The sequence below is a fragment of the Mobula hypostoma genome, chromosome 24 (assembly GCF_963921235.1).
Source record: "Mobula hypostoma chromosome 24, sMobHyp1.1, whole genome shotgun sequence".
Taxonomy (NCBI): Eukaryota; Metazoa; Chordata; class Chondrichthyes; order Myliobatiformes; family Myliobatidae; genus Mobula; species Mobula hypostoma.
In genome coordinates this window covers 21,417,454-21,442,813 of record NC_086120.1, presented here as the reverse complement: position 1 = coordinate 21,442,813, position 25,360 = coordinate 21,417,454, and the positions used below count along the sequence as shown (strand labels likewise).

Sequence of the window (25,360 nt, the reverse complement as noted above, 5' to 3'; positions counted from 1 at the left end):
TCAGGCCGAGACCCTTCGTCAGGACTAACTGAAGGAAGCGTGAGTAAGGGATTTGAAAGCTGGTGGGGGAGGGGGAGATGCAAAATGATAGGAGAAGACAGGAGGGGGAGGGATAGAGCCGAGAGCTGGACAGGTGATAGGCAAAAGGGGATACGAGAGGATCATGGGACAGGAGGTCCGGGAAGAAAGACAAGTTGGGGGGGGGTGACCCAGAGGATGGGCAAGAGGTATATTCAGAGGGACAGAGGGAGAAAAAGGAGAGTGAGAGAAAGAATGTGTGCATAAAAATGAGTAACAGATGGGGTACGAGGGGGAGGTGGGGCCTTAGCGGAAGTTAGAGAAGTCAATGTTCATGCCATCAGGTTGGAGGCTACCCAGACGGAATATAAGGTGTTGTTCCTCCAACCTGAGTGTGGCTTCATCTTTACAGTAGAGGAGGCCGTGGATAGACATGTCAGAATGGGAATGGGATGTGGAATTAAAATGTGTGGCCACTGGGAGATCCTGCTTTCTCTGGCGGACAGAGCGTAGATGTTCAGCAAAGCGGTCTCCCAGTCTGCGTCGGGTCTCACCAATATATAAAAGGCCACATCGGGAGCACCGGACGCAGTATATCACCCCAGTCAACTCACAGGTGAAGTGATGCCTCACCTGGAAGGACTGTTTGGGGCCCTGAATGGTGGTAAGGGAGGAAGTGTAAGGGCATGTGTAGTATTTGTTCCACTTACACGGATAAGTGCCAGGAGGGAGATCAGTGGGGAGGGATGGGGGGGGACGAATGGACAAGGGAGTTGTGTAGGGAGCGATCCCTGCGGAATGCAGAGAGAGCGGGGGAGGGAAAGATGTGCTTAGTGGTGGGATCCATATTCCATGGAAGGAGAAGTCAAGTCAAGTTTATTGTTAGTTAACTATATACATGTATATGACTTATATAACCATATAATGTATATAGAAATGGGACAACGTTTTTCCAAACCAGGTTTAAAAGCATTGTAGTACACGAAACTCATGGTAACTTATGAAAGTAAGGATAAAATCTACAGATGACTCAGACATAAATAACAAACTTAAAGAGCATTAATATTAAATATTGTAAGGCACAGAACAGATTAACCAGTGGCAATTCAAATACGATGTTGCAGGGAGCTCAGAAGCCTAATGGCCTGGTGGAAGAAATTGTTTCTCATCTTGACTGAGAAGTCAGATAACTTAACCTAACTATTCTGTGTTGAAATAAAAACTCATCAAACCTGGCATAAAATATGTACGTACTGGTGAAATTTTGAAGGTCCAGCAGGGAGATCCCAAAACAGGCATGGTATTGTCTTTGGCTAATTAAATTGACCTATTAAATGTGTCCTGTATTAGTTTCATCTCATATTGGGAGACCTACAAACATTCAGCATGGACACATCTGAATTCATTAATGTGTACATTCTGCCTATTTTGTGGATGAAAGCAGCCAAATATAGAGCAGACCAGTTATGACCCCAAATAGCTCTGTGGGAGATCCACATCATTGTGCCAGGATACGTGATAGGTCCCACCAGTGATCTGTAGTTAACAGTCAAGATTCACGATTGTTTAATGTCATTTCCTATGCACAAATGTAAGGAGAACAAAATAAATGTTACAAGGATCCGATGCAGGCCAAAAAAAACACAAAAGATAATGAACACAATAATAACAACAATATATAAAACACACACAATAAATATAAATACATAAGATAGCTTATATACATAGATTGTCCATAACGTGACACAAGGCTGCACATCAGATGACTGATGTGAAATTATAAAGTAGTGGTGGAGTTAGTGGATGGAGGTGTTGATCAGTCTTACGGCTTGGGGAAAGTAACTGCTGAGTTTGGTGGTCCTGGTGTGGACGCTACATAGCCTCCTCTCTTATGGGAGTGGGACACAGTCCATGAACTGGGTGTGTGAGATTTTTCATGATGTTACTGGCACCTTTTCTGTATATATGTCCTATACCAGTGGTCCCCAACCTTATTTGCACTGCGGACCAGTTTAATGTCAACAATATTCTTGCGGACTGGCCGACCGGGGGGGTGGGGTGGTAGTAGGGTTGCCAACGGACAAGAGTAGCAGTCAAGTACGTTGTGCTTACCCCGAGAAAGACTACAATAATTCATATCACTTTGTAGAGATCTCTTTCCCTTTGACACAAGAGTTTTCTTCTGTTGATCAGTGTCAAAAAAAGCCAAATTAAATCCACTGTGATTCAATGTTGTAAAACAATAAAACATGAAAACTTCTGGGAGGGAGGTAGGGTTGAAAGCTTTTTATAGGCACCACACACACACACACACACACACACACACACACACACACACGCACACACACACACACACTTCACTTCTCTGTATGACCAGCCATCAATTTGAACCCACCTACTGCTAAAGTGGAGGTCGAGGTCCTATTTGTCACTGAAGTGGTCAGTTCTCTTTTGGTCTCAGCCGTAGTAGTGATTACATTGGACTGTGTCATTACGTGCAAGGCCCAGTCCCGGATCGCCGTCACTCTTGTGTAGACACCAGGTCTGTTTGGTCGGGCGCAACCTTCTCCCCAGCTCACAATACCAGCCAGGAACCATTTGCCTGGTGACTCCTCACACACCAAGGGGCCACCAGAATCACCCTACAGAAAGGAAGTACACAACAGAAATTATCATATCTTTGAGAATAAAGTTCTGTGCATTTTCACAATTCAAAAATTCACTGTGTGGTAGCAAAGAATAATTTCCAGATTGCAATTAGAATCCACCTAGAGATGTATTGAAGTATTTTAAAATAGTGCAGAGTGTAAAGATGACTGGAATGCGTTGGTCTCAATCACTTTTTCATTGCCTTTTCTGCATATACATTATTCAAGTGTACTACTACTTGGATTGTCTGAAGAAAAGATATGACCTTCATAATATTGTATTTATATAGGGTGGGTATACATAAATGAAATGTTTATCGTGTTATAGGGCAACTTTTGTATGCAGAAGGTGGTGAGTATATGGAATGAGCTCCCAAAGGAAAAGGTTGAGGCAGGTACAATAGTATCATTTAAGAAGCACTTGGACAGGTACCTGGAGTGAAGGGGCCTGCTGGTATATTGGCTGAAGACAGGAAATTGGGACTATCTAGATGGACAATGGGGTCAATATTCTCTCTTTGGACCGAAAGGCCTGCATTGCTCTAGGACTTTAAAATAAATCAATGTTAATTCGAATCAGGTTTAATATCACTGGCATATGTTGTGAAATTTAACTTTGTGGCAGCAGTACAATGCAATACATGATAAATAAAGAAAAAACCTGAAATGCAGTAAGAGTATATATGTGTATATTAAGTAGTTAACTTAAAATGTAGTGTAAAAGAATAGAAAAAGTAGTGAGGTAGTGTTCATGGGTTCAATGTCCATTTAGAAACCAGATGGCAGAGGGGAAGGAGCTGTTCCTGAATTGCTAAGGGTGTGTCTTCAGCTTGCTGTACCTCTATCCGGATGGTAACAATGAGAAGCAGGCATGTCCTGGGTGGTGGGGGTCCTGAATGATGGAACCTTCTTTTCTGAGCACCATTCTTTGAAGATGTCTTGGATACACTGGAGGCTAGTACCCATGATGGAGCTGACTAGTAAGCTAGTAAGTAGTTTGGATTTGTTATGCATTGATTAAGTGGCTAATACATGTACTGCAAGTGACAGCAATAATATTCAAACTCAGTACATTTAAGGCCGTTTCTCCTCAGCCTGAGCTGGGTTTCATTCTGCCATCCAAAGCACCCCATAGCTGAAAAAAAGTCCACACAAAAGCAAATCCAGCTGCTGACATTCATAAAGTACTCAGCACGTCACTTGCCTTACAGCTGTCCACTCCACCAGCTGAGAATCCAGCACAAAGCATTCGTGGTGTTACAGGGTATCTATTGAGTTTGACACATTCGCTCATATTGAATATTGGAACACGGGCTTCCTGGAGGATGATGGATAAATAATCTGTGATGGAATCAGAGAAATTGTGTGTTATGGGACATTGCAAATTTAAATTGAACAAGGAATAACACCTTTCTGTTGATGTGTAAATAAGAGCAATGAATCGAGTGAAATGAGATGTCATTGCTTGAATTTGAGCATATACCCATAGATAATAAAGCTCGCTGACAAACTGCTCTGTACTGTGAGTTTGTAAGTTGTACATTGTTGTCAGAAAATGAAATCCTTTCAGTCAGATCCTGCACTTAACTTTTGAAATTCAAGTCATTCCTAGACTTTTGTACACATGGAGAGTTTATAATGAGATCGAGATGGCTAAAACTCTCAGTTCCTTCCATTGGGTTCCCCTCTTGAGTATAGCAGTGGGGCCCAGTCTTGTTTGGATTACCAGCATTACTTAGGAATCATCACTCAGATTGTGCACCAGATCAGTACTGATTGGGATCTGAGCCCATTGATTTCAATAAGGATTAGAAGACAAAGGTTTTGGTGAAGGGAGGCAGTTGCTTAAGAAGTGGGAACAGGAGCAGACCATTCAGCCATCTGAGTCTTTACCACTGTCCAACGAGATTCTTCCAAAATTTGTATTCTACCAAAAACAGAATTTTCCTGCCTTATCTCCATGTCCCTCAATTCCTCTAGAGCCAGAAATCTTCTGATCTCTGTATTAAATTAAGTTACTAACTGATCTCCATAATTCTCCAGGGTAGAAAATTCCAGAACCTCACTAACCCCTGTGTGTAGCAGTTTTTCTTTGTTTCAGTTCTGAATGCCTAACACTTATTTTGGGACTGGGAAGCTGAATAACTTTGTATTTGAAAGACAAGATTTACAGTGCTGTACTGCCAGGACAGAAGGGTGAGAGTGCTCCTACATAGAACTGGTACAGACTTATTGAACTGCACCCAAGCAGTAGACGTCCTGTGAAGAAGATGGCTCACTACGAAGAGAATCAATAACATTATATAACAAATTGTAAACAGAAGGAAATGCTTTTAAAAATAATTCAGATGCGCACCACTTCCTTCTCTAAGGGTTCCCCATCCTGTGATACTGCAGTTCTTTCCTGTGGGGAAGTTGTGCACGGGGGATGGCAGGCACACAGGCTGGATAGATCTGGAGAATGATACAGGGCTAGATAACTCCAGTACAGCCACGTCGTAATCAGGGGATGTTCTGTCATATAAGGGGTGAGAAACGATCCTCGTAATACTCCTTCTCACTGTTGTAGCATGTTGACTGTCTCTATAGATGGTTCCCAAATCTGCCTCCCAGCTCAGTGGATTTGGATTCCTGCAGAAAGAAAAAAAAATCAGAAAGATTATTCAGGTCTCACGACTAACTTCTAAATGAAGGATTTCAGTTTTTCTTTTTGAAGCTAGACACTCTCATAAGGCCATGGTTGATTGACTGTTGATTGTCACTGATGTAAGTTCCCTGAGCTCTACCAATCATTGAAGTGCAATTTCCCAGACAATAATTCTCGAAGTATGTTACCTTTCATTGGAAATACAATTCCCTTTTTAGGCATCCAATGCTTGGAAGCAACTTAGTGGGCTACAAATTGCTAAGAACTACACTCTATTTGGATACATATTCTTCTATTAATAATCTCATGGGGAGACCCCTGTGGATTGACTCTCACACCAATATACTGTAGTTACCCATGTACTACTCCCACAGGGGCAGTTTCCAGGACATTTAGTTCCAAACTAATTTATCAATTTGTAGTCATTTTCTGCTACACAGATTAACATCAGCCAATGTAGCACAGATTATAATTCTGTGATTGCCAGTTACACACAGGCCTAAGGCCAGCTTTTCCAACTTTGATCAGATTTGATCTGCTCATCTGCTCTTCGTGCGTTCATTCTAACAGCCTTAGCTTCTCTGGGCACTGATCCCACTGTAACTGGGAGCAGTGGTCAGTTACCAAGTAGTAACTCTGGTAAGGGAACAATTGCCTGGCATTTACATAAGGGTATAGTTGCTGTGGTGGAATGTATGGGCTGTTCAGGGAGAAGGCGGCCCCTCTGGTGAAGAGGCTTGTCGTGTCCATTTACTCACTCATATTTGGTTCCCACTGGACACTGGGCTCTCACCTGTGGCTCCAAGTCGCTGTTTGCATGCAACAGTGGCCACACCCGTACATCACTTTGACAGGCAAGCTAAACCAAGTGAGGGTAGCTAGTGGACTTCATACCCTGGTGAGGGAGGGGCGTTCTGATCCCAGCACGTGAAGCTGGGTGGCTGAGATCCACCATCCACGAAAGCAGTTCTGCAATGTTCCATGGAGAGCAAAGGGCATGGCAAGGCACAGGAGAAGTCTCGATCATCCACTGCCACCAAAGAAGACCCCAGCTGTGATGACTGGACTGGACTTCTGAGATCGAGAGTGTCTAACTTCCCTAGTGGTACGGCTTTTCCGCTATAAAAACTTTCTCACCTAGTATCTTTGTGCAGTTCACATCATACAAGAATTGCAGAAATCTCGTGTCACCGTCAGATACAATAATCATAGTTGTTGGCGTTCTAATGCCCTGTAGGATACAGTTACCTGGGTACTGCATCCCATTGGGATACCACTACTTAAGTTCTGACACCTCCTCAAGTCTAGCTGTCTGGTACTAATGCCTACTGGGGTATACTTGCATGTATATTGACTCTCACTGTGGTACAGTTACCTGCGTACTGACCCTCATAGAGGTACCATTTGCATCACGCTCGTTCTGTCTGACTTACATCCCAAAGACCCTTTGACATCTCAATAATGCGATATTGTTGTGTACAGCTAGATCTTTAACTGCAGAAGCCATCATGCCCTGATATCCCCTGATCGCCATCATGACACAATGCACTGTAATCAGGGTCTGAAACTGAGATTTTTCACTTTCTAACCAATCCCCTTATTGCCACACTGGCAATCCTGTGTGTTCAACTATGCTCAAGGCTGGCAGCGTCATTTGCAGACGTCAGACTGACCCCAAGACCATTAGTTCTTATAGCTGTTTCCTGAAAGCTTTACCTAAAATAGGGGGCTATGTGGTAGGAAAGTTCTAGGCAGTTTTTAGAGTAGGTTACGTGGTCGGCATAACATTGCGGGCCTGTAATGTGCTGTAGATTTCTATTTTCTAAATGAAGCACAAGGAACTCAAAATAAATCATAAAACTACTGATCATACTATTAAAAATATAAAACCCATGTGAGTGAAGTTTGTGTGTGTTTCTTGGTCTGGGATTTCATAACTGGTTTTCACCATATAACCATATAACAATTATAGCATAGAAACAGGCCATCTCGGCCCTTCTGGTCCGTGCCGAACTCTTACTCTCACCTCGTCTCACTGACCTGCACTCAGCCCATAACCCTCCATTCCTTTCCTGTCCATATATCTATCCAATTTAAGTTTAAATGACAACATCGAACCTGCCTCAACCACTTCTGCTGGAAGCTGGTTCCACACAGCTACCACTCTCTGAGTAAAGAAGTTCCCCCTCATGTTACCCCTAAACTTTTGCCCTTTAACTCGCAACTCATGTCCTCTTGTTTGAATCTCCCCCACTCTCAGTGGAAAAAGCCTATCCACATCAACTCTATCTACCCCCTCATAATTTTAAATACCTCTATCAAGTCCCCCCTCAACCTTCTATGCTCCAAAGAATAATGACCTAACTTGTTCAACCTTTCTCGGTAACGTAGGATATGAAACCCAGACAACATTTTTGTAAATCTCTCAGTACTCTCTCAATTTTATTGACATCTTTCTTATAATTTGGTGATCAGAGCTGTACACAATACTCCAAATTTGGCCTCACCAATGCCTTATACAATTTCAACATTACATCCCAACTCCTATTGAATTACGTATGGATAAACAAAGTAAAGTGCATAAATTAAATAATGTACAGAATGTGATGCGGCAGGGAGTTCTAAAGCCTAATGGCCTGAGGGAAGAAGCTGTTCCCCATCCTGACCGTTTTTGGCTTTATATATTGGAATCTCCTACCTGATGGTAGAATGTCAAAGTGTTTGCTGGATCGATGGGTGGGATCCTTGATAACGCCAAGGGCCCTGCATGCTCAGTACTCCTAATAAATGTCCCAAATGAATGGAAATGAGACCCCTATGATCCTCTTGGCCATTCTCACAGTCCTTTGTAGTGACTTCTGATCTGATGCACCGCTACTCCCGTATTAGTTGGAGATGCAGCTTGCCAGGATGCTCACAATGGTGCTCCTGCTCAATTCAGTTAAGATGGCGGGGTGGGGATACCTTGCTTGGCTAAATCTCCTCAGGAGGCAGAGGCATTGCTGTGTCTTCTTATTCAGGGAGGTGATATTGAGAGACCAGGTGAGGTTTCATTGTTGATGAGGCCAATAACTGATGATGCGGTTTGAGCCGAACCCCGCGACTCAGTCATGTGTCAGCAGTGTGAACAGCAGCAGACTAAGCACACAGCCCTGGGGAATGCCAGTGCTCGGGGTAATTGGACTGGAGATGTTGCTTCTCACACGGACTGACTGTAGCCTTTCTGTTAAGAAATGCAGGACCCAGCTACAGAGTGTGGCTTTGAGACCCAGCAAGGACAGTTTTCCCACCAGTTTCAGGGGAGTGATGGTGTCAAATACGAAACTGCAGATTATAAGCAACAACCTATGTATCAGACCTCATTTTCCAGGTGGGACAGGACAGAGTGGAGGGCAGAGGCTATGGCATCATTAGTGGAGCAATTCAAGCAATTAATGAACTGGAAAGGGTCCAATGTAGCCAGGAGAATGGATTTTATGCAAACCACCAAACGTTTTCCAGATGATTAAAGAATGACTTACCTTACAAAACAATGAGCAGCTGAGATCAGCCAGGTGTCTGCCACAAGCGTGGCCCCACACCAATGGCCCCAGTTAATTAAACGCAGGCTGACTTGCCAGGGCCACTCACCCTCAGTAGCATCTGCGCCCCCCACAATTCTATTGGATAGTTGGGGTGCACCACAGCCTATGAAAGTGAGCAGACAAGATGAACGTAATCAAACATCTAAGCTGTCAATTGTTCCTAAAGAAGTCCGCATCCTGAGCTGATTGTTCTCTAAAGGCAGAAAATCATGCACAAAAGCCTAAAAGTTCCAGATATCCCTCAGGGATTACTATCATTGCTAGCATAGGTTAGGAGCTGTCCTGCTCGTGACCACGGCTTCCAAACTATTCCTGAGAGAACGGATAAGAAATACACCATGTTTTTATGTCCAGCTATCCGTGCCGCACCCCAAAATGGACTACTTCTAGGGTAATGCAGAGGGAGATTAACTTTCTGTCTAAGTTATGCTCTGCCTGTCCCGGGGTCAGGTGAATGAGTCAGTGATGAAGAAGATTTACTGTGTATATAACCTTGTGCAGCAGTTCACGTGTGTGTGTGTATCTGTATGAATGTATATTGGAATAGGTTTCTGGTATAGTCATAGTCATCCTTTATTGATCCCGGGGGAAATTGGTTTTCATTACAGTTGCACCATAAATAATTAAATAGTAATAAAACCATAAATAGTTAATAAGTAATATGTAAATTATGCCAGGAAATAAGTTCAGGACCAGCCTATTGGCTCAGGGTGTCTGACCCTGAGCCAATATGGGAAGTGTCTTGAGTTCAGTGTTAACATCTTCCACTTCCAAAAGGAAAAAATTGTGACAAACACTTATCAAAGGCTCTCTTTCCTAAATATTGTGAGAGAAGCACGCTCAGCAGTTTAAAAATTTGATGCTGATGGTACAAGGTAATCACGCACACATTCACATGCACACATCCTTGATATACCCAGTTTTTATGAGGGTTTCAGCCTGTCTTTCTTTTTCCTTCCCAACTTCTGCACTTGCCCATAACTCTGATAATGATGCAGAAAGGTCCTATTCTAATGCACCAGTCACTGCAAATCGTTCATATTTGTTGTTAACATAAATAGTTATAATGAAGGGGAAGCCTTGGGACTTTGGTTCATTGTATTTCCAGAAATTAAAAAATCAGAAAATATACGCTGTCTCTTTAAATATGATGATATAGTTTTGTCAATTCAGATTTCATCCTCTCAATAAGTCTGATAGTGATGCAGCAGACAAGGAACTACCCTTTCCTCCAGATATCTCTTTTCACTTCAGAGATCACATCTGGCACCTGAACTTAAATTGTCTGAGGTGTCAGGTGCCGTACTTCAACCAGGGATGAAATGGAGAAGCTGATGGCAGCCTGTAATTAAATTTAAGCAAACTGATTTGCAGGAGGCTGTCTGTAAAACTGGTAGTAGAATGATTTATTTCGATATGGGGATAGAGGATGGACTCCAAATAAAGGTGGGATTCCCAACACACCTTCATGGAGATGGAACAAAATAACTACAGGCAACATGGATCATTCAGTAAAGTTCTGAAGGATTCCACGAGAAGTATTTCAGTTTCTGTGCACCTTAGAGCTGGTCTCGCCTTTCCTACTGTGATTTGTTGGGTGATTATGCAAGTGGGAACTCAGTAGTCAGAAATAGCATTTCATCAGAGACGGAAACCTTATTAATCAATTAACATTTTGCAAGGTGTAAACAGCTGTGATTTATAGTCTGCATAGAACATAAAACTTACTGCATTCCATCTCATCTGACTGGTCCAAGCAATCAATTACATTGTCACATTCTGGGTTGATCTTGGTAAGGCACTGGCCGTTGTTGCAGATGTAATTCCCATGTGTGCAGTTTTCTGCTATTTTTAACAAAAGAGCATTAGTATTTTATACTTGAGAATGTTAAGATATATATTGGAACAATACCTCAAAGTCTTTTTAGACAAGCAGAAAGTTTATTTCTGAGAAACGAAAAGTGAAGTATCATAACAGAATGATCATAACAACAGAACCCTGTTACCTGAACATCATGGTCCAATGCTGATTAGCTTCTCACATATAGAACGTGACACTTTCCAGTTGATGGGAACAATGATTGGGATGTGGAGTGATTAGGGACAGCACAATAGCGTAGTGGTTAGCGAAATGCTGTTGCAGCACCAGCAACCCAGATTCGTTGCCTGCCTTTGCCTGTAAGGAGTTTGTGCTTTCTCCCCATGTTTCCTATGGTGGGGTGGCTAAGACCTGAAGACACAGCCTTAAACTAGAGGGGCATCCTTTTAGAAAAGAGATGAGGAGGAATTTCTTTAGCCAGAGAGTGGAGAATCTATGGAATACTCTGCCACAGGCAGCTGTGGAGGCCAAGTCATTGGCTATATTTAAGGCAGAGGTTGATAGATTCTGGATTAGTCAGGGCATGAAGGGATATGGGGGAAGGCAGGAGATTGGGGCTGAGAGGAAAAATGGATCAGCCATGATGAAATGGCGGGGCAGACTCAATGGGCCAAATGGCCTCATTCTCCTCCTCTTTCTTATGGTGTTCCTCTGTGTGGGCTTCCTATGAGTGCTCTGGTTTCCTTCCACATTCCAAAGACGTACAGGTTAATAAAATAATTAATCGCACGGGTACAACTGGCTGGCATAGGTTCGTTGGGCAGTGAGGTCCTGTTACAATGTTGTATCTCTAAATTTTAAAAAAATGAAACCTGCACACAGCAATGATTGCTGATAATTAGCTCCAAATATCTACATTATCCTTGGACAACTTGCCAACTAACACAGAACCTGTAGTACAATCTCTGACACCATCACACTCTGTGTTGTGTTTATTGATGCAATTATTGTCAGAACACTTGAAAGTAGTGTCTGTACAATGAACCTCTGAAACAGGAAAGAATAACGTTAATCCAATTTCATATATGATCTCTCTAACCCCTTAAAGTCTCTCCCTCTCTCAAATTGTGTGACGGAAGGGGTGTGAAAGAAAAATTGCAGACTTGGTCCAGTTTTTCTTTGCACATTTGCGTCATTGTTCCCCTCTTTTTCTGAAGTCATTAACTCTCACTGGTGTATGGTCAAATTACATGGGTTAACCAGACCCATTCACACACCTCAACTAGTGAGGCTGTGTCACATGCAAGTTTACATGATAAATACTGAGAACCGTGAGATCTATAAAATCATGACAGAGACATTGTCTGAAGGGACAGGGGCAGTGACAAAAAGCAAACTGGGGGGTGGGGTGGGGGGGGAGAGCATGGGGTGACAAGATTGGGGTGGGCTCACATCTTCCTACAGGGCAGGGGAAGAAGTAGTAAGATCATCAGCGGGAGCAGAAGAAGCGGAGCAATCTATAGGAGGCCTTGTGAATCTTGAGACTTTGGTGTGGATTATTTAAAGAGGCTTGTATTCACCAGTGGACAGAGAACAAGAGAGCAGAGGCTGAGGCTTCTAACTGCGCCCAATTTTCCACACACACCACTGCATGCAAGGTGCCTGACTATAATCATAGTGGTACTACAGAGTCAGTGGGAAATACCTGTTCTTCCATATTCCATGGAAGGAGAAGTCAAGTCAAGTTTATTGTTAGTTAACTATATACATGTATATGACTTATATAACCATATAATGTATATAGAAATGGGACAACGTTTTTCCAAGCAACATACATCAAAGTTGCTGGTGAACGCAGCAGGCCAAGCAGCATCTATAGGAAGAGGCGCAGTCGACGTTTCAGGCCGAGACCCTTCGTCAGGACTAACTGAAGGAAGCGTGAGTAAGGGATTTGAAAGCTGGTGGGGGAGGGGGAGATGCAAAATGATAGGAGAAGACAGGAGGGGGAGGGATAGAGCCGAGAGCTGGACAGGTGATAGGCAAAAGGGGATACGAGAGGATCATGGGACAGGAGGTCCGGGAAGAAAGACAAGTTGGGGGGGGGGGTGACCCAGAGGATGGGCAAGAGGTATATTCAGAGGGAGAAAAAGGAGAGTGAGAGAAAGAATGTGTGCATAAAAATGAGTAACAGATGGGGTACGAGGGGGAGGTGGGGCCTTAGCGGAAGTTAGAGAAGTCAATGTTCATGCCATCAGGTTGGAGGCTACCCAGACGGAATATAAGGTGTTGTTCCTCCAACCTGAGTGTGGCTTCATCTTTACAGTAGAGGAGGCCGTGGATAGACATGTCAGAATGGGAATGGGATGTGGAATTAAAATGTGTGGCCACTGGGAGATCCTGCTTTCTCTGGCGGACAGAGCGTAGATGTTCAGCAAAGCGGTCTCCCAGTCTGCGTCGGGTCTCACCAATATATAAAAGGCCACATCGGGAGCACCGGACGCAGTATATCACCCCAGTCAACTCACAGGTGAAGTGATGCCTCACCTGGAAGGACTGTTTGGGGCCCTGAATGGTGGTAAGGGAGGAAGTGTAAGGGCATGTGTAGTATTTGTTCCACTTACACGGATAAGTGCCAGGAGGGAGATCAGTGGGGAGGGATGGGGGGGGACGAATGGACAAGGGAGTTGTGTAGGGAGCAATCCCTGCGGAATGCAGAGAGAGCGGGGGAGGGAAAGATGTGCTTAGTGGTGGGATCCATATTCCATGGAAGGAGAAGTCAAGTCAAGTTTATTGTTAGTTAACTATATACATGTATATGACTTATATAACCATATAATGTATATAGAAATGGGACAACGTTTTTCCAAACCAGGTTTAAAAGCATTGTAGTACACGAAACTCATGGTAACTTATGAAAGTAAGGATAAAATCTACAGATGACTCAGACATAAATAACAAACTTAAAGAGCATTAATATTAAATATTGTAAGGCACAGAACAGATTAACCAGTGGCAATTCAAATACGATGTTGCAGGGAGCTCAGAAGCCTAATGGCCTGGTGGAAGAAATTGTTTCTCATCTTGACTGAGAAGTCAGATAACTTAACCTAACTATTCTGTGTTGAAATAAAAACTCATCAAACCTGGCATAAAATATGTACGTACTGGTGAAATTTTGAAGGTCCAGCAGGGAGATCCCAAAACAGGCATGGTATTGTCTTTGGCTAATTAAATTGACCTATTAAATGTGTCCTGTATTAGTTTCATCTCATATTGGGAGACCTACAAACATTCAGCATGGACACATCTGAATTCATTAATGTGTACATTCTGCCTATTTTGTGGATGAAAGCAGCCAAATATAGAGCAGACCAGTTATGACCCCAAATAGCTCTGTGGGAGATCCACATCATTGTGCCAGGATACGTGATAGGTCCCACCAGTGATCTGTAGTTAACAGTCAAGATTCACGATTGTTTAATGTCATTTCCTATGCACAAATGTAAGGAGAACAAAATAAATGTTACAAGGATCCGATGCAGGCCAAAAAAAACACAAAAGATAATGAACACAATAATAACAACAATATATAAAACACACACAATAAATATAAATACATAAGATAGCTTATATACATAGATTGTCCATAACGTGACACAAGGCTGCACATCAGATGACTGATGTGAAATTATAAAGTAGTGGTGGAGTTAGTGGATGGAGGTGTTGATCAGTCTTACGGCTTGGGGAAAGTAACTGCTGAGTTTGGTGGTCCTGGTGTGGATGCTACATAGCCTCCTCTCTTATGGGAGTGGGACACAGTCCATGAACTGGGTGTGTGAGATTTTTCATGATGTTACTGGCACCTTTTCTGTATATATGTCCTATACCAGTGGTCCCCAACCTTATTTGCACTGCGGACCAGTTTAATGTCAACAATATTCTTGCGGACTGGCCGACCGGGGGGGTGGGGTGGTAGTAGGGTTGCCAACGGACAAGAGTAGCAGTCAAGTACGTTGTGCTTACCCCGAGAAAGACTACAATAATTTATATCACTTTGTAGAGATCTCTTTCCCTTTGACACAAGAGTTTTCTTCTGTTGATCAGTGTCAAAAAAAGCCAAATTAAATCCACTGTGATTCAATGTTGTAAAACAATAAAACATGAAAACTTCTGGGAGGGAGGTAGGGTTGAAAGCTTTTTATAGGCACCACACACACACACACACACACACACACACACACACACACATACACACTTCACTTCTCTGTATGACCAGCCATCAATTTGAACCCACCTACTGCTAAAGTGGAGGTCGAGGTCCTATTTGTCACTGAAGTGGTCAGTTCTCTTTTGGTCTCAGCCGTAGTAGTGATTACATTGGACTGTGTCATTACGTGCAAGGCCCAGTCCCGGATCGCCGTCACTCTTGTGTAGACACCAGGTCTGTTTGGTCGGGCGCAACCTTCTCCCCAGCTCACAATACCAGCCAGGAACCATTTGCCTGGTGACTCCTCACACACCAAGGGGCCACCAGAATCACCCTACAGAAAGGAAGTACACAACAGAAATTATCATATCTTTGAGAATAAAGTTCTGTGCATTTTCACAATTCAAAAATTCACTGTGTGGTAACAAAGAATAATTTCCAGATTGCAATTAGAATCCACCTAGAGATGTATTGAAGTATTTTAAAATAGTGCAGAGTGTAAAGATGACTGGAATGCGTTGGTCTCAATCACTTTTTCATTGCCTTTTCTGCATATACATTATTCAAGTGTACTACTACTTGGATTGTCTGAAGAAAAGATATGACCTTCATAATATTGTATTTATATAGGGTGGGTATACATAAATGAAATGTTTATCGTGTTATAGGGCAACTTTTGTATGCAGAAGGTGGTGAGTATATGGAATGAGCTCCCAAAGGAAAAGGTTGAGGCAGGTACAATAGTATCATTTAAGAAGCACTTGGACAGGTACCTGGAGTGAAGGGGCCTGCTGGTATATTGGCTGAAGACAGGAAATTGGGACTATCTAGATGGACAATGGGGTCAATATTCTCTCTTTGGACCGAAAGGCCTGCATTGCTCTAGGACTTTAAAATAAATCAATGTTAATTCGAATCAGGTTTAATATCACTGGCATATGTTGTGAAATTTAACTTTGTGGCAGCAGTACAATGCAATACATGATAAATAAAGAAAAAACCTGAAATGCAGTAAGAGTATATATGTGTATATTAAGTAGTTAACTTAAAATGTAGTGTAAAAGAATAGAAAAAGTAGTGAGGTAGTGTTCATGGGTTCAATGTCCATTTAGAAACCAGATGGCAGAGGGGAAGGAGCTGTTCCTGAATTGCTAAGGGTGTGTCTTCAGCTTGCTGTACCTCTATCCGGATGGTAACAATGAGAAGCAGGCATGTCCTGGGTGGTGGGGGTCCTGAATGATGGAACCTTCTTTTCTGAGCACCATTCTTTGAAGATGTCTTGGATACACTGGAGGCTAGTACCCATGATGGAGCTGACTAGTAAGCTAGTAAGTAGTTTGGATTTGTTATGCATTGATTAAGTGGCTAATACATGTACTGCAAGTGACAGCAATAATATTCAAACTCAGTACATTTAAGGCCGTTTCTCCTCAGCCTGAGCTGGGTTTCATTCTGCCATCCAAAGCACCCCATAGCTGAAAAAAAGTCCACACAAAAGCAAATCCAGCTGCTGACATTCATAAAGTACTCAGCACGTCACTTGCCTTACAGCTGTCCACTCCACCAGCTGAGAATCCAGCACAAAGCATTCGTGGTGTTACAGGGTATCTATTGAGTTTGACACATTCGCTCATATTGAATATTGGAACACGGGCTTCCTGGAGGATGATGGATAAATAATCTGTGATGGAATCAGAGAAATTGTGTGTTATGGGACATTGCAAATTTAAATTGAACAAGGAATAACACCTTTCTGTTGATGTGTAAATAAGAGCAATGAATCGAGTGAAATGAGATGTCATTGCTTGAATTTGAGCATATACCCATAGATAATAAAGCTCGCTGACAAACTGCTCTGTACTGTGAGTTTGTAAGTTGTACATTGTTGTCAGAAAATGAAATCCTTTCAGTCAGATCCTGCACTTAACTTTTGAAATTCAAGTCATTCCTAGACTTTTGTACACATGGAGAGTTTATAATGAGATCGAGATGGCTAAAACTCTCAGTTCCTTCCATTGGGTTCCCCTCTTGAGTATAGCAGTGGGGCCCAGTCTTGTTTGGATTACCAGCATTACTTAGGAATCATCACTCAGATTGTGCACCAGATCAGTACTGATTGGGATCTGAGCCCATTGATTTCAATAAGGATTAGAAGACAAAGGTTTTGGTGAAGGGAGGCAGTTGCTTAAGAAGTGGGAACAGGAGCAGACCATTCAGCCATCTGAGTCTTTACCACTGTCCAACGAGATTCTTCCAAAATTTGTATTCTACCAAAAACAGAATTTTCCTGCCTTATCTCCATGTCCCTCAATTCCTCTAGAGCCAGAAATCTTCTGATCTCTGTATTAAATTAAGTTACTAACTGATCTCCATAATTCTCCAGGGTAGAAAATTCCAGAACCTCACTAACCCCTGTGTGTAGCAGTTTTTCTTTGTTTCAGTTCTGAATGCCTAACACTTATTTTGGGACTGGGAAGCTGAATAACTTTGTATTTGAAAGACAAGATTTACAGTGCTGTACTGCCAGGACAGAAGGGTGAGAGTGCTCCTACATAGAACTGGTACAGACTTATTGAACTGCACCCAAGCAGTAGACGTCCTGTGAAGAAGATGGCTCACTACGAAGAGAATCAATAACATTATATAACAAATTGTAAACAGAAGGAAATGCTTTTAAAAATAATTCAGATGCGCACCACTTCCTTCTCTAAGGGTTCCCCATCCTGTGATACTGCAGTTCTTTCCTGTGGGGAAGTTGTGCACGGGGGATGGCAGGCACACAGGCTGGATAGATCTGGAGAATGATACAGGGCTAGATAACTCCAGTACAGCCACGTCGTAATCAGGGGATGTTCTGTCATATAAGGGGTGAGAAACGATCCTCGTAATACTCCTTCTCACTGTTGTAGCATGTTGACTGTCTCTATAGATGGTTCCCAAATCTGCCTCCCAGCTCAGTGGATTTGGATTCCTGCAGAAAGAAAAAAAAATCAGAAAGATTATTCAGGTCTCACGACTAACTTCGAAATGAAGGATTTCAGTTTTTCTTTTTGAAGCTAGACACTCTCATAAGGCCATGGTTGATTGACTGTTGATTGTCACTGATGTAAGTTCCCTGAGCTCTACCAATCATTGAAGTGCAATTTCCCAGACAATAATTCTCGAAGTATGTTACCTTTCATTGGAAATACAATTCCCTTTTTAGGCATCCAATGCTTGGAAGCAACTTAGTGGGCTACAAATTGCTAAGAACTACACTCTATTTGGATACATATTCTTCTATTAATAATCTCATGGGGAGACCCCTGTGGATTGACTCTCACACCAATATACTGTAGTTACCCATGTACTACTCCCACAGGGGCAGTTTCCAGGACATTTAGTTCCAAACTAATTTATCAATTTGTAGTCATTTTCTGCTACACAGATTAACATCAGCCAATGTAGCACAGATTATAATTCTGTGATTGCCAGTTACACACAGGCCTAAGGCCAGCTTTTCCAACTTTGATCAGATTTGATCTGCTCATCTGCCCTTCGTGCGTTCATTCTAACAGCCTTAGCTTCTCTGGGCACTGATCCCACTGTAACTGGGAGCAGTGGTCAGTTACCAAGTAGTAACTCTGGTAAGGGAACAATTGCCTGGCATTTACATAAGGGTATAGTTGCTGTGGTGGAATGTATGGGCTGTTCAGGGAGAAGGCAGCCCCTCTGGTGAAGAGGCTTGTCGTGTCCATTTACTCACTCATATTTGGTTCCCACTGGACACTGGGCTCTCACCTGTGGCTCCAAGTCGCTGTTTGCATGCAACAGTGGCCACACCCGTACATCACTTTGACAGGCAAGCTAAACCAAGTGAGGGTAGCTAGTGGACTTCATACCCTGGTGAGGGAGGGGCGTTCTGATCCCAGCACGTGAAGCTGGGTGGCTGAGATCCACCATCCACGAAAGCAGTTCTGCAATGTTCCATGGAGAGCAAAGGGCATGGCAAGGCACAGGAGAAGTCTCGATCATCCACTGCCACCAAAGAAGACCCCAGCTGTGATGACTGGACTGGACTTCTGAGATCGAGAGTGTCTAACTTCCCTAGTGGTACGGCTTTTCCGCTATAAAAACTTTCTCACCTAGTATCTTTGTGCAGTTCACATCATACAAGAATTGCAGAAATCTCGTGTCACCGTCAGATACAATAATCATAGTTGTTGGCGTTCTAATGCCCTGTAGGATACAGTTACCTGGGTACTGCATCCCATTGGGATACCACTACTTAAGTTCTGACACCTCCTCAAGTCTAGCTGTCTGGTACTAATGCCTACTGGGGTATACTTGCATGTATATTGACTCTCACTGTGGTACAGTTACCTGCGTACTGACCCTCATAGAGGTACCATTTGCATCACGCTCGTTCTGTCTGACTTACATCCCAAAGACCCTTTGACATCTCAATAATGCGATATTGTTGTGTACAGCTAGATCTTTAACTGCAGAAGCCATCATGCCCTGATATCCCCTGATCGCCATCATGACACAATGCACTGTAATCAGGGTCTGAAACTGAGATTTTTCACTTTCTAACCAATCCCCTTATTGCCACACTGGCAATCCTGTGTGTTCAACTATGCTCAAGGCTGGCAGCGTCATTTGCAGACGTCAGACTGACCCCAAGACCATTAGTTCTTATAGCTGTTTCCTGAAAGCTTTACCTAAAATAGGGGGCTATGTGGTAGGAAAGTTCTAGGCAGTTTTTAGAGTAGGTTACGTGGTCGGCATAACATTGCGGGCCTGTAATGTGCTGTAGATTTCTATTTTCTAAATGAAGCACAAGGAACTCAAAATAAATCATAAAACTACTGATCATACTATTAAAAATATAAAACCCATGTGAGTGAAGTTTGTGTGTGTTTCTTGGTCTGGGATTTCATAACTGGTTTTCACCATATAACCATATAACAATTATAGCATAGAAACAGGCCATCTCGGCCCTTCTGGTCCGTGCCGAACTCTTACTCTCACCTCGTCTCACTGACCTGCACTCAGCCCATAACCCTCCATTCCTTTCCTGTCCATATATCTATCCAATTTAAGTTTAAATGACAACATCGAACCTGCCTCAACCACTTCTGCTGGAAGCTGGTTCCACACAGCTACCACTCTCTGAGTAAAGAAGTTCCCCCTCATGTTACCCCTAAACTTTTGCCCTTTAACTCGCAACTCATGTCCTCTTGTTTGAATCTCCCCCACTCTCAGTGGAAAAAGCCTATCCACATCAACTCTATCTACCCCCTCATAATTTTAAATACCTCTATCAAGTCCCCCCTCAACCTTCTATGCTCCAAAGAATAATGACCTAACTTGTTCAACCTTTCTCGGTAACGTAGGATATGAAACCCAGACAACATTTTTGTAAATCTCTCAGTACTCTCTCAATTTTATTGACATCTTTCTTATAATTTGGTGATCAGAGCTGTACACAATACTCCAAATTTGGCCTCACCAATGCCTTATACAATTTCAACATTACATCCCAACTCCTATTGAATTACGTATGGATAAACAAAGTAAAGTGCATAAATTAAATAATGTACAGAATGTGATGCGGCAGGGAGTTCTAAAGCCTAATGGCCTGAGGGAAGAAGCTGTTCCCCATCCTGACCGTTTTTGGCTTTATATATTGGAATCTCCTACCTGATGGTAGAATGTCAAAGTGTTTGCTGGATCGATGGGTGGGATCCTTGATAACGCCAAGGGCCCTGCATGCTCAGTACTCCTAATAAATGTCCCAAATGAATGGAAATGAGACCCCTATGATCCTCTTGGCCATTCTCACAGTCCTTTGTAGTGACTTCTGATCTGATGCACCGCTACTCCCGTATTAGTTGGAGATGCAGCTTGCCAGGATGCTCACAATGGTGCTCCTGCTCAATTCAGTTAAGATGGCGGGGTGGGGATACCTTGCTTGGCTAAATCTCCTCAGGAGGCAGAGGCATTGCTGTGTCTTCTTATTCAGGGAGGTGATATTGAGAGACCAGGTGAGGTTTCATTGTTGATGAGGCCAATAACTGATGATGCGGTTTGAGCCGAACCCCGCGACTCAGTCATGTGTCAGCAGTGTGAACAGCAGCAGACTAAGCACACAGCCCTGGGGAATGCCAGTGCTCGGGGTAATTGGACTGGAGATGTTGCTTCTCACACGGACTGACTGTAGCCTTTCTGTTAAGAAATGCAGGACCCAGCTACAGAGTGTGGCTTTGAGACCCAGCAAGGACAGTTTTCCCACCAGTTTCAGGGGAGTGATGGTGTCAAATACGAAACTGCAGATTATAAGCAACAACCTATGTATCAGACCTCATTTTCCAGGTGGGACAGGACAGAGTGGAGGGCAGAGGCTATGGCATCATTAGTGGAGCAATTCAAGCAATTAATGAACTGGAAAGGGTCCAATGTAGCCAGGAGAATGGATTTTATGCAAACCACCAAACGTTTTCCAGATGATTAAAGAATGACTTACCTTACAAAACAATGAGCAGCTGAGATCAGCCAGGTGTCTGCCACAAGCGTGGCCCCACACCAATGGCCCCAGTTAATTAAACGCAGGCTGACTTGCCAGGGCCACTCACCCTCAGTAGCATCTGCGCCCCCCACAATTCTATTGGATAGTTGGGGTGCACCACAGCCTATGAAAGTGAGCAGACAAGATGAACGTAATCAAACATCTAAGCTGTCAATTGTTCCTAAAGAAGTCCGCATCCTGAGCTGATTGTTCTCTAAAGGCAGAAAATCATGCACAAAAGCCTAAAAGTTCCAGATATCCCTCAGGGATTACTATCATTGCTAGCATAGGTTAGGAGCTGTCCTGCTCGTGACCACGGCTTCCAAACTATTCCTGAGAGAACGGATAAGAAATACACCATGTTTTTATGTCCAGCTATCCGTGCCGCACCCCAAAATGGACTACTTCTAGGGTAATGCAGAGGGAGATTAACTTTCTGTCTAAGTTATGCTCTGCCTGTCCCGGGGTCAGGTGAATGAGTCAGTGATGAAGAAGATTTACTGTGTATATAACCTTGTGCAGCAGTTCACGTGTGTGTGTGTATCTGTATGAATGTATATTGGAATAGGTTTCTGGTATAGTCATAGTCATCCTTTATTGATCCCGGGGGAAATTGGTTTTCATTACAGTTGCACCATAAATAATTAAATAGTAATAAAACCATAAATAGTTAATAAGTAATATGTAAATTATGCCAGGAAATAAGTTCAGGACCAGCCTATTGGCTCAGGGTGTCTGACCCTGAGCCAATATGGGAAGTGTCTTGAGTTCAGTGTTAACATCTTCCACTTCCAAAAGGAAAAAATTGTGACAAACACTTATCAAAGGCTCTCTTTCCTAAATATTGTGAGAGAAGCACGCTCAGCAGTTTAAAAATTTGATGCTGATGGTACAAGGTAATCACGCACACATTCACATGCACACATCCTTGATATACCCAGTTTTTATGAGGGTTTCAGCCTGTCTTTCTTTTTCCTTCCCAACTTCTGCACTTGCCCATAACTCTGATAATGATGCAGAAAGGTCCTATTCTAATGCACCAGTCACTGCAAATCGTTCATATTTGTTGTTAACATAAATAGTTATAATGAAGGGGAAGCCTTGGGACTTTGGTTCATTGTATTTCCAGAAATTAAAAAATCAGAAAATATACGCTGTCTCTTTAAATATGATGATATAGTTTTGTCAATTCAGATTTCATCCTCTCAATAAGTCTGATAGTGATGCAGCAGACAAGGAACTACCCTTTCCTCCAGATATCTCTTTTCACTTCAGAGATCACATCTGGCACCTGAACTTAAATTGTCTGAGGTGTCAGGTGCCGTACTTCAACCAGGGATGAAATGGAGAAGCTGATGGCAGCCTGTAATTAAATTTAAGCAAACTGATTTGCAGGAGGCTGTCTGTAAAACTGGTAGTAGAATGATTTATTTCGATATGGGGATAGAGGATGGACTCCAAATAAAGGTGGGATTCCCAACACACCTTCATGGAGATGGAACAAAATAACTACAGGCAACATGGATCATTCAGTAAAGTTCTGAAGGATTCCACGAGAAGTATTTCAGTTTCTGTGCACCTTAGAGCTGGTCTCGCCTTTCCTACTGTGATTTGTTGGGTGATTATGCAAGTGGGAACTCAGTAGTCAGAAATAGCATTTCATCAGAGAAGGAAACCTTATTAATCAATTAACATTTTGCAAGGTGTAAACAGCTGTGATTTATAGTCTGCATAGAACATAAAACTTACTGCATTCCATCTCATCTGACTGGTCCAAGCAATCAATTACATTGTCACATTCTGGGTTGATCTTGGTAAGGCACTGGCCGTTGTTGCAGATGTAATTCCCATGTGTGCAGTTTTCTGCTATTTTTAACAAAAGAGCATTAGTATTTTATACTTGAGAATGTTAAGATATATATTGGAACAATACCTCAAAGTCTTTTTAGACAAGCAGAAAGTTTATTTCAGAGAAACGAAAAGTGAAGTATCATAACAGAATGATCATAACAACAGAACCCTGTTACCTGAACATCATGGTCCAATGCTGATTAGCTTCTCACATATAGAACGTGACACTTTCCAGTTGATGGGAACAATGATTGGGATGTGGAGTGATTAGGGACAGCACAATAGCGTAGTGGTTAGCGAAATGCTGTTGCAGCACCAGCAACCCAGATTCGTTGCCTGCCTTTGCCTGTAAGGAGTTTGTGCTTTCTCCCCATGTTTCCTATGGTGGGGTGGCTAAGACCTGAAGACACAGCCTTAAACTAGAGGGGCATCCTTTTAGAAAAGAGATGAGGAGGAATTTCTTTAGCCAGAGAGTGGAGAATCTATGGAATACTCTGCCACAGGCAGCTGTGGAGGCCAAGTCATTGGCTATATTTAAGGCAGAGGTTGATAGATTCTGGATTAGTCAGGGCATGAAGGGATATGGGGGAAGGCAGGAGATTGGGGCTGAGAGGAAAAATGGATCAGCCATGATGAAATGGCGGGGCAGACTCAATGGGCCAAATGGCCTCATTCTCCTCCTCTTTCTTATGGTGTTCCTCTGTGTGGGCTTCCTATGAGTGCTCTGGTTTCCTTCCACATTCCAAAGACGTACAGGTTAATAAAATAATTAATCGCACGGGTACAACTGGCCGGCATAGGTTCATTGGGCAGTGAGGTCCTGTTACAATGTTGTATCTCTAAATTTAAAAAAAATGAAACCTGCACACAGCAATGATTGCTGATAATTAGCTCCAAATATCTACATTATCCTTGGACAACTTGCCAACTAACACAGAACCTGTAGTACAATCTCTGACACCATCACACTCTGTGTTGTGTTTATTGATGCAATTATTGTCAGAACACTTGAAAGTAGTGTCTGTACAATGAACCTCTGAAACAGGAAAGAATAACGTTAATCCAATTTCATATATGATCTCTCTAACCCCTTAAAGTCTCTCCCTCTCTCAAATTGTGTGACGGAAGGGGTGTGAAAGAAAAATTGCAGACTTGGTCCAGTTTTTCTTTGCACATTTGCGTCATTGTTCCCCTCCTTTTCTGAAGTCATTAACTCTCACTGGTGTATGGTCAAATTACATGGGTTAACCAGACCCATTCACACACCTCAACTAGTGAGGCTGTGTCACATGCAAGTTTACATGATAAATACTGAGAACCGTGAGATCTATAAAATCATGACAGAGACATTGTCTGAAGGGACAGGGGCAGTGACAAAAAGCAAACTGGGGGGTGGGGTGGGGGGGAGAGCATGGGGTGACAAGATTGGGGTGGGCTCACATCTTCCTACAGGGCAGGGGAAGAAGTAGTAAGATCATCAGCGGGAGCAGAAGAAGCGGAGCAATCTATAGGAGGCCTTGTGAATCTTGAGACTTTGGTGTGGATTATTTAAAGAGGCTTGTATTCACCAGTGGACAGAGAACAAGAGAGCAGAGGCTGAGGCTTCTAACTGCGCCCAATTTTCCACACACACCACTGCATGCAAGGTGCCTGACTATAATCATAGTGGTGCTACAGAGTCAGTGGGAAATACCTGTTCTTCCATATTCCATGGAAGGAGAAGTCAAGTCAAGTTTATTGTTAGTTAACTATATACATGTATATGACTTATATAACCATATCATGTATATAGAAATGGGACAACGTTTTTCCAAACCAGGTTTAAAAGCATTGTAGTACACGAAACTCATGCTAACTTATGAAGGTAAGGATAAAATCTACAGATGACTCACACATAAATAACAAACTTAAAGAGCATTAATATTAAATATTGTAAGGCACAGAACAGATTAACCAGTGGCAATTCAAATACGATGTTGCAGGGAGCTCAGAAGCCTAATGGCCTGGTGGAAGAAATTGTTTCTCATCTTGACTGA

At 42.7% G+C, this 25,360-nt stretch overlaps 1 protein-coding gene across 6 annotated transcripts in view; it reads right to left on the bottom strand.

Annotated features, from left to right (window-relative positions):
* LOC134337256 (uncharacterized) overlaps nt 1-25,360 on the bottom strand; it is a 107,188-nt gene that overhangs the window by 27,677 nt on the left and 54,151 nt on the right. For 4 of the 6 annotated variants that reach the window (XM_063032108.1, XM_063032110.1, XM_063032112.1 and 1 more), the window contains exons 19-28: nt 23,223-23,339; nt 21,432-21,597; nt 17,620-17,894; nt 16,468-16,604; nt 15,011-15,257; nt 10,626-10,742; nt 8,835-9,000; nt 5,023-5,297; nt 3,871-4,007; nt 2,414-2,660 (exon numbers count right to left, since the gene is read on the bottom strand). In XM_063032108.1, coding sequence (XP_062888178.1) covers nt 2,414-2,660; nt 3,871-4,007; nt 5,023-5,297; nt 8,835-9,000; nt 10,626-10,742; nt 15,011-15,257; nt 16,468-16,604; nt 17,620-17,894; nt 21,432-21,597; nt 23,223-23,339 — 1,884 coding nt within the window. The remainder of the gene's footprint in view (nt 1-2,413; nt 2,661-3,870; nt 4,008-5,022; nt 5,298-8,834; nt 9,001-10,625; nt 10,743-15,010; nt 15,258-16,467; nt 16,605-17,619; nt 17,895-21,431; nt 21,598-23,222; nt 23,340-25,360) is intronic. The other 2 variants (XM_063032111.1, XM_063032113.1) reach the window with 2 other exon arrangements.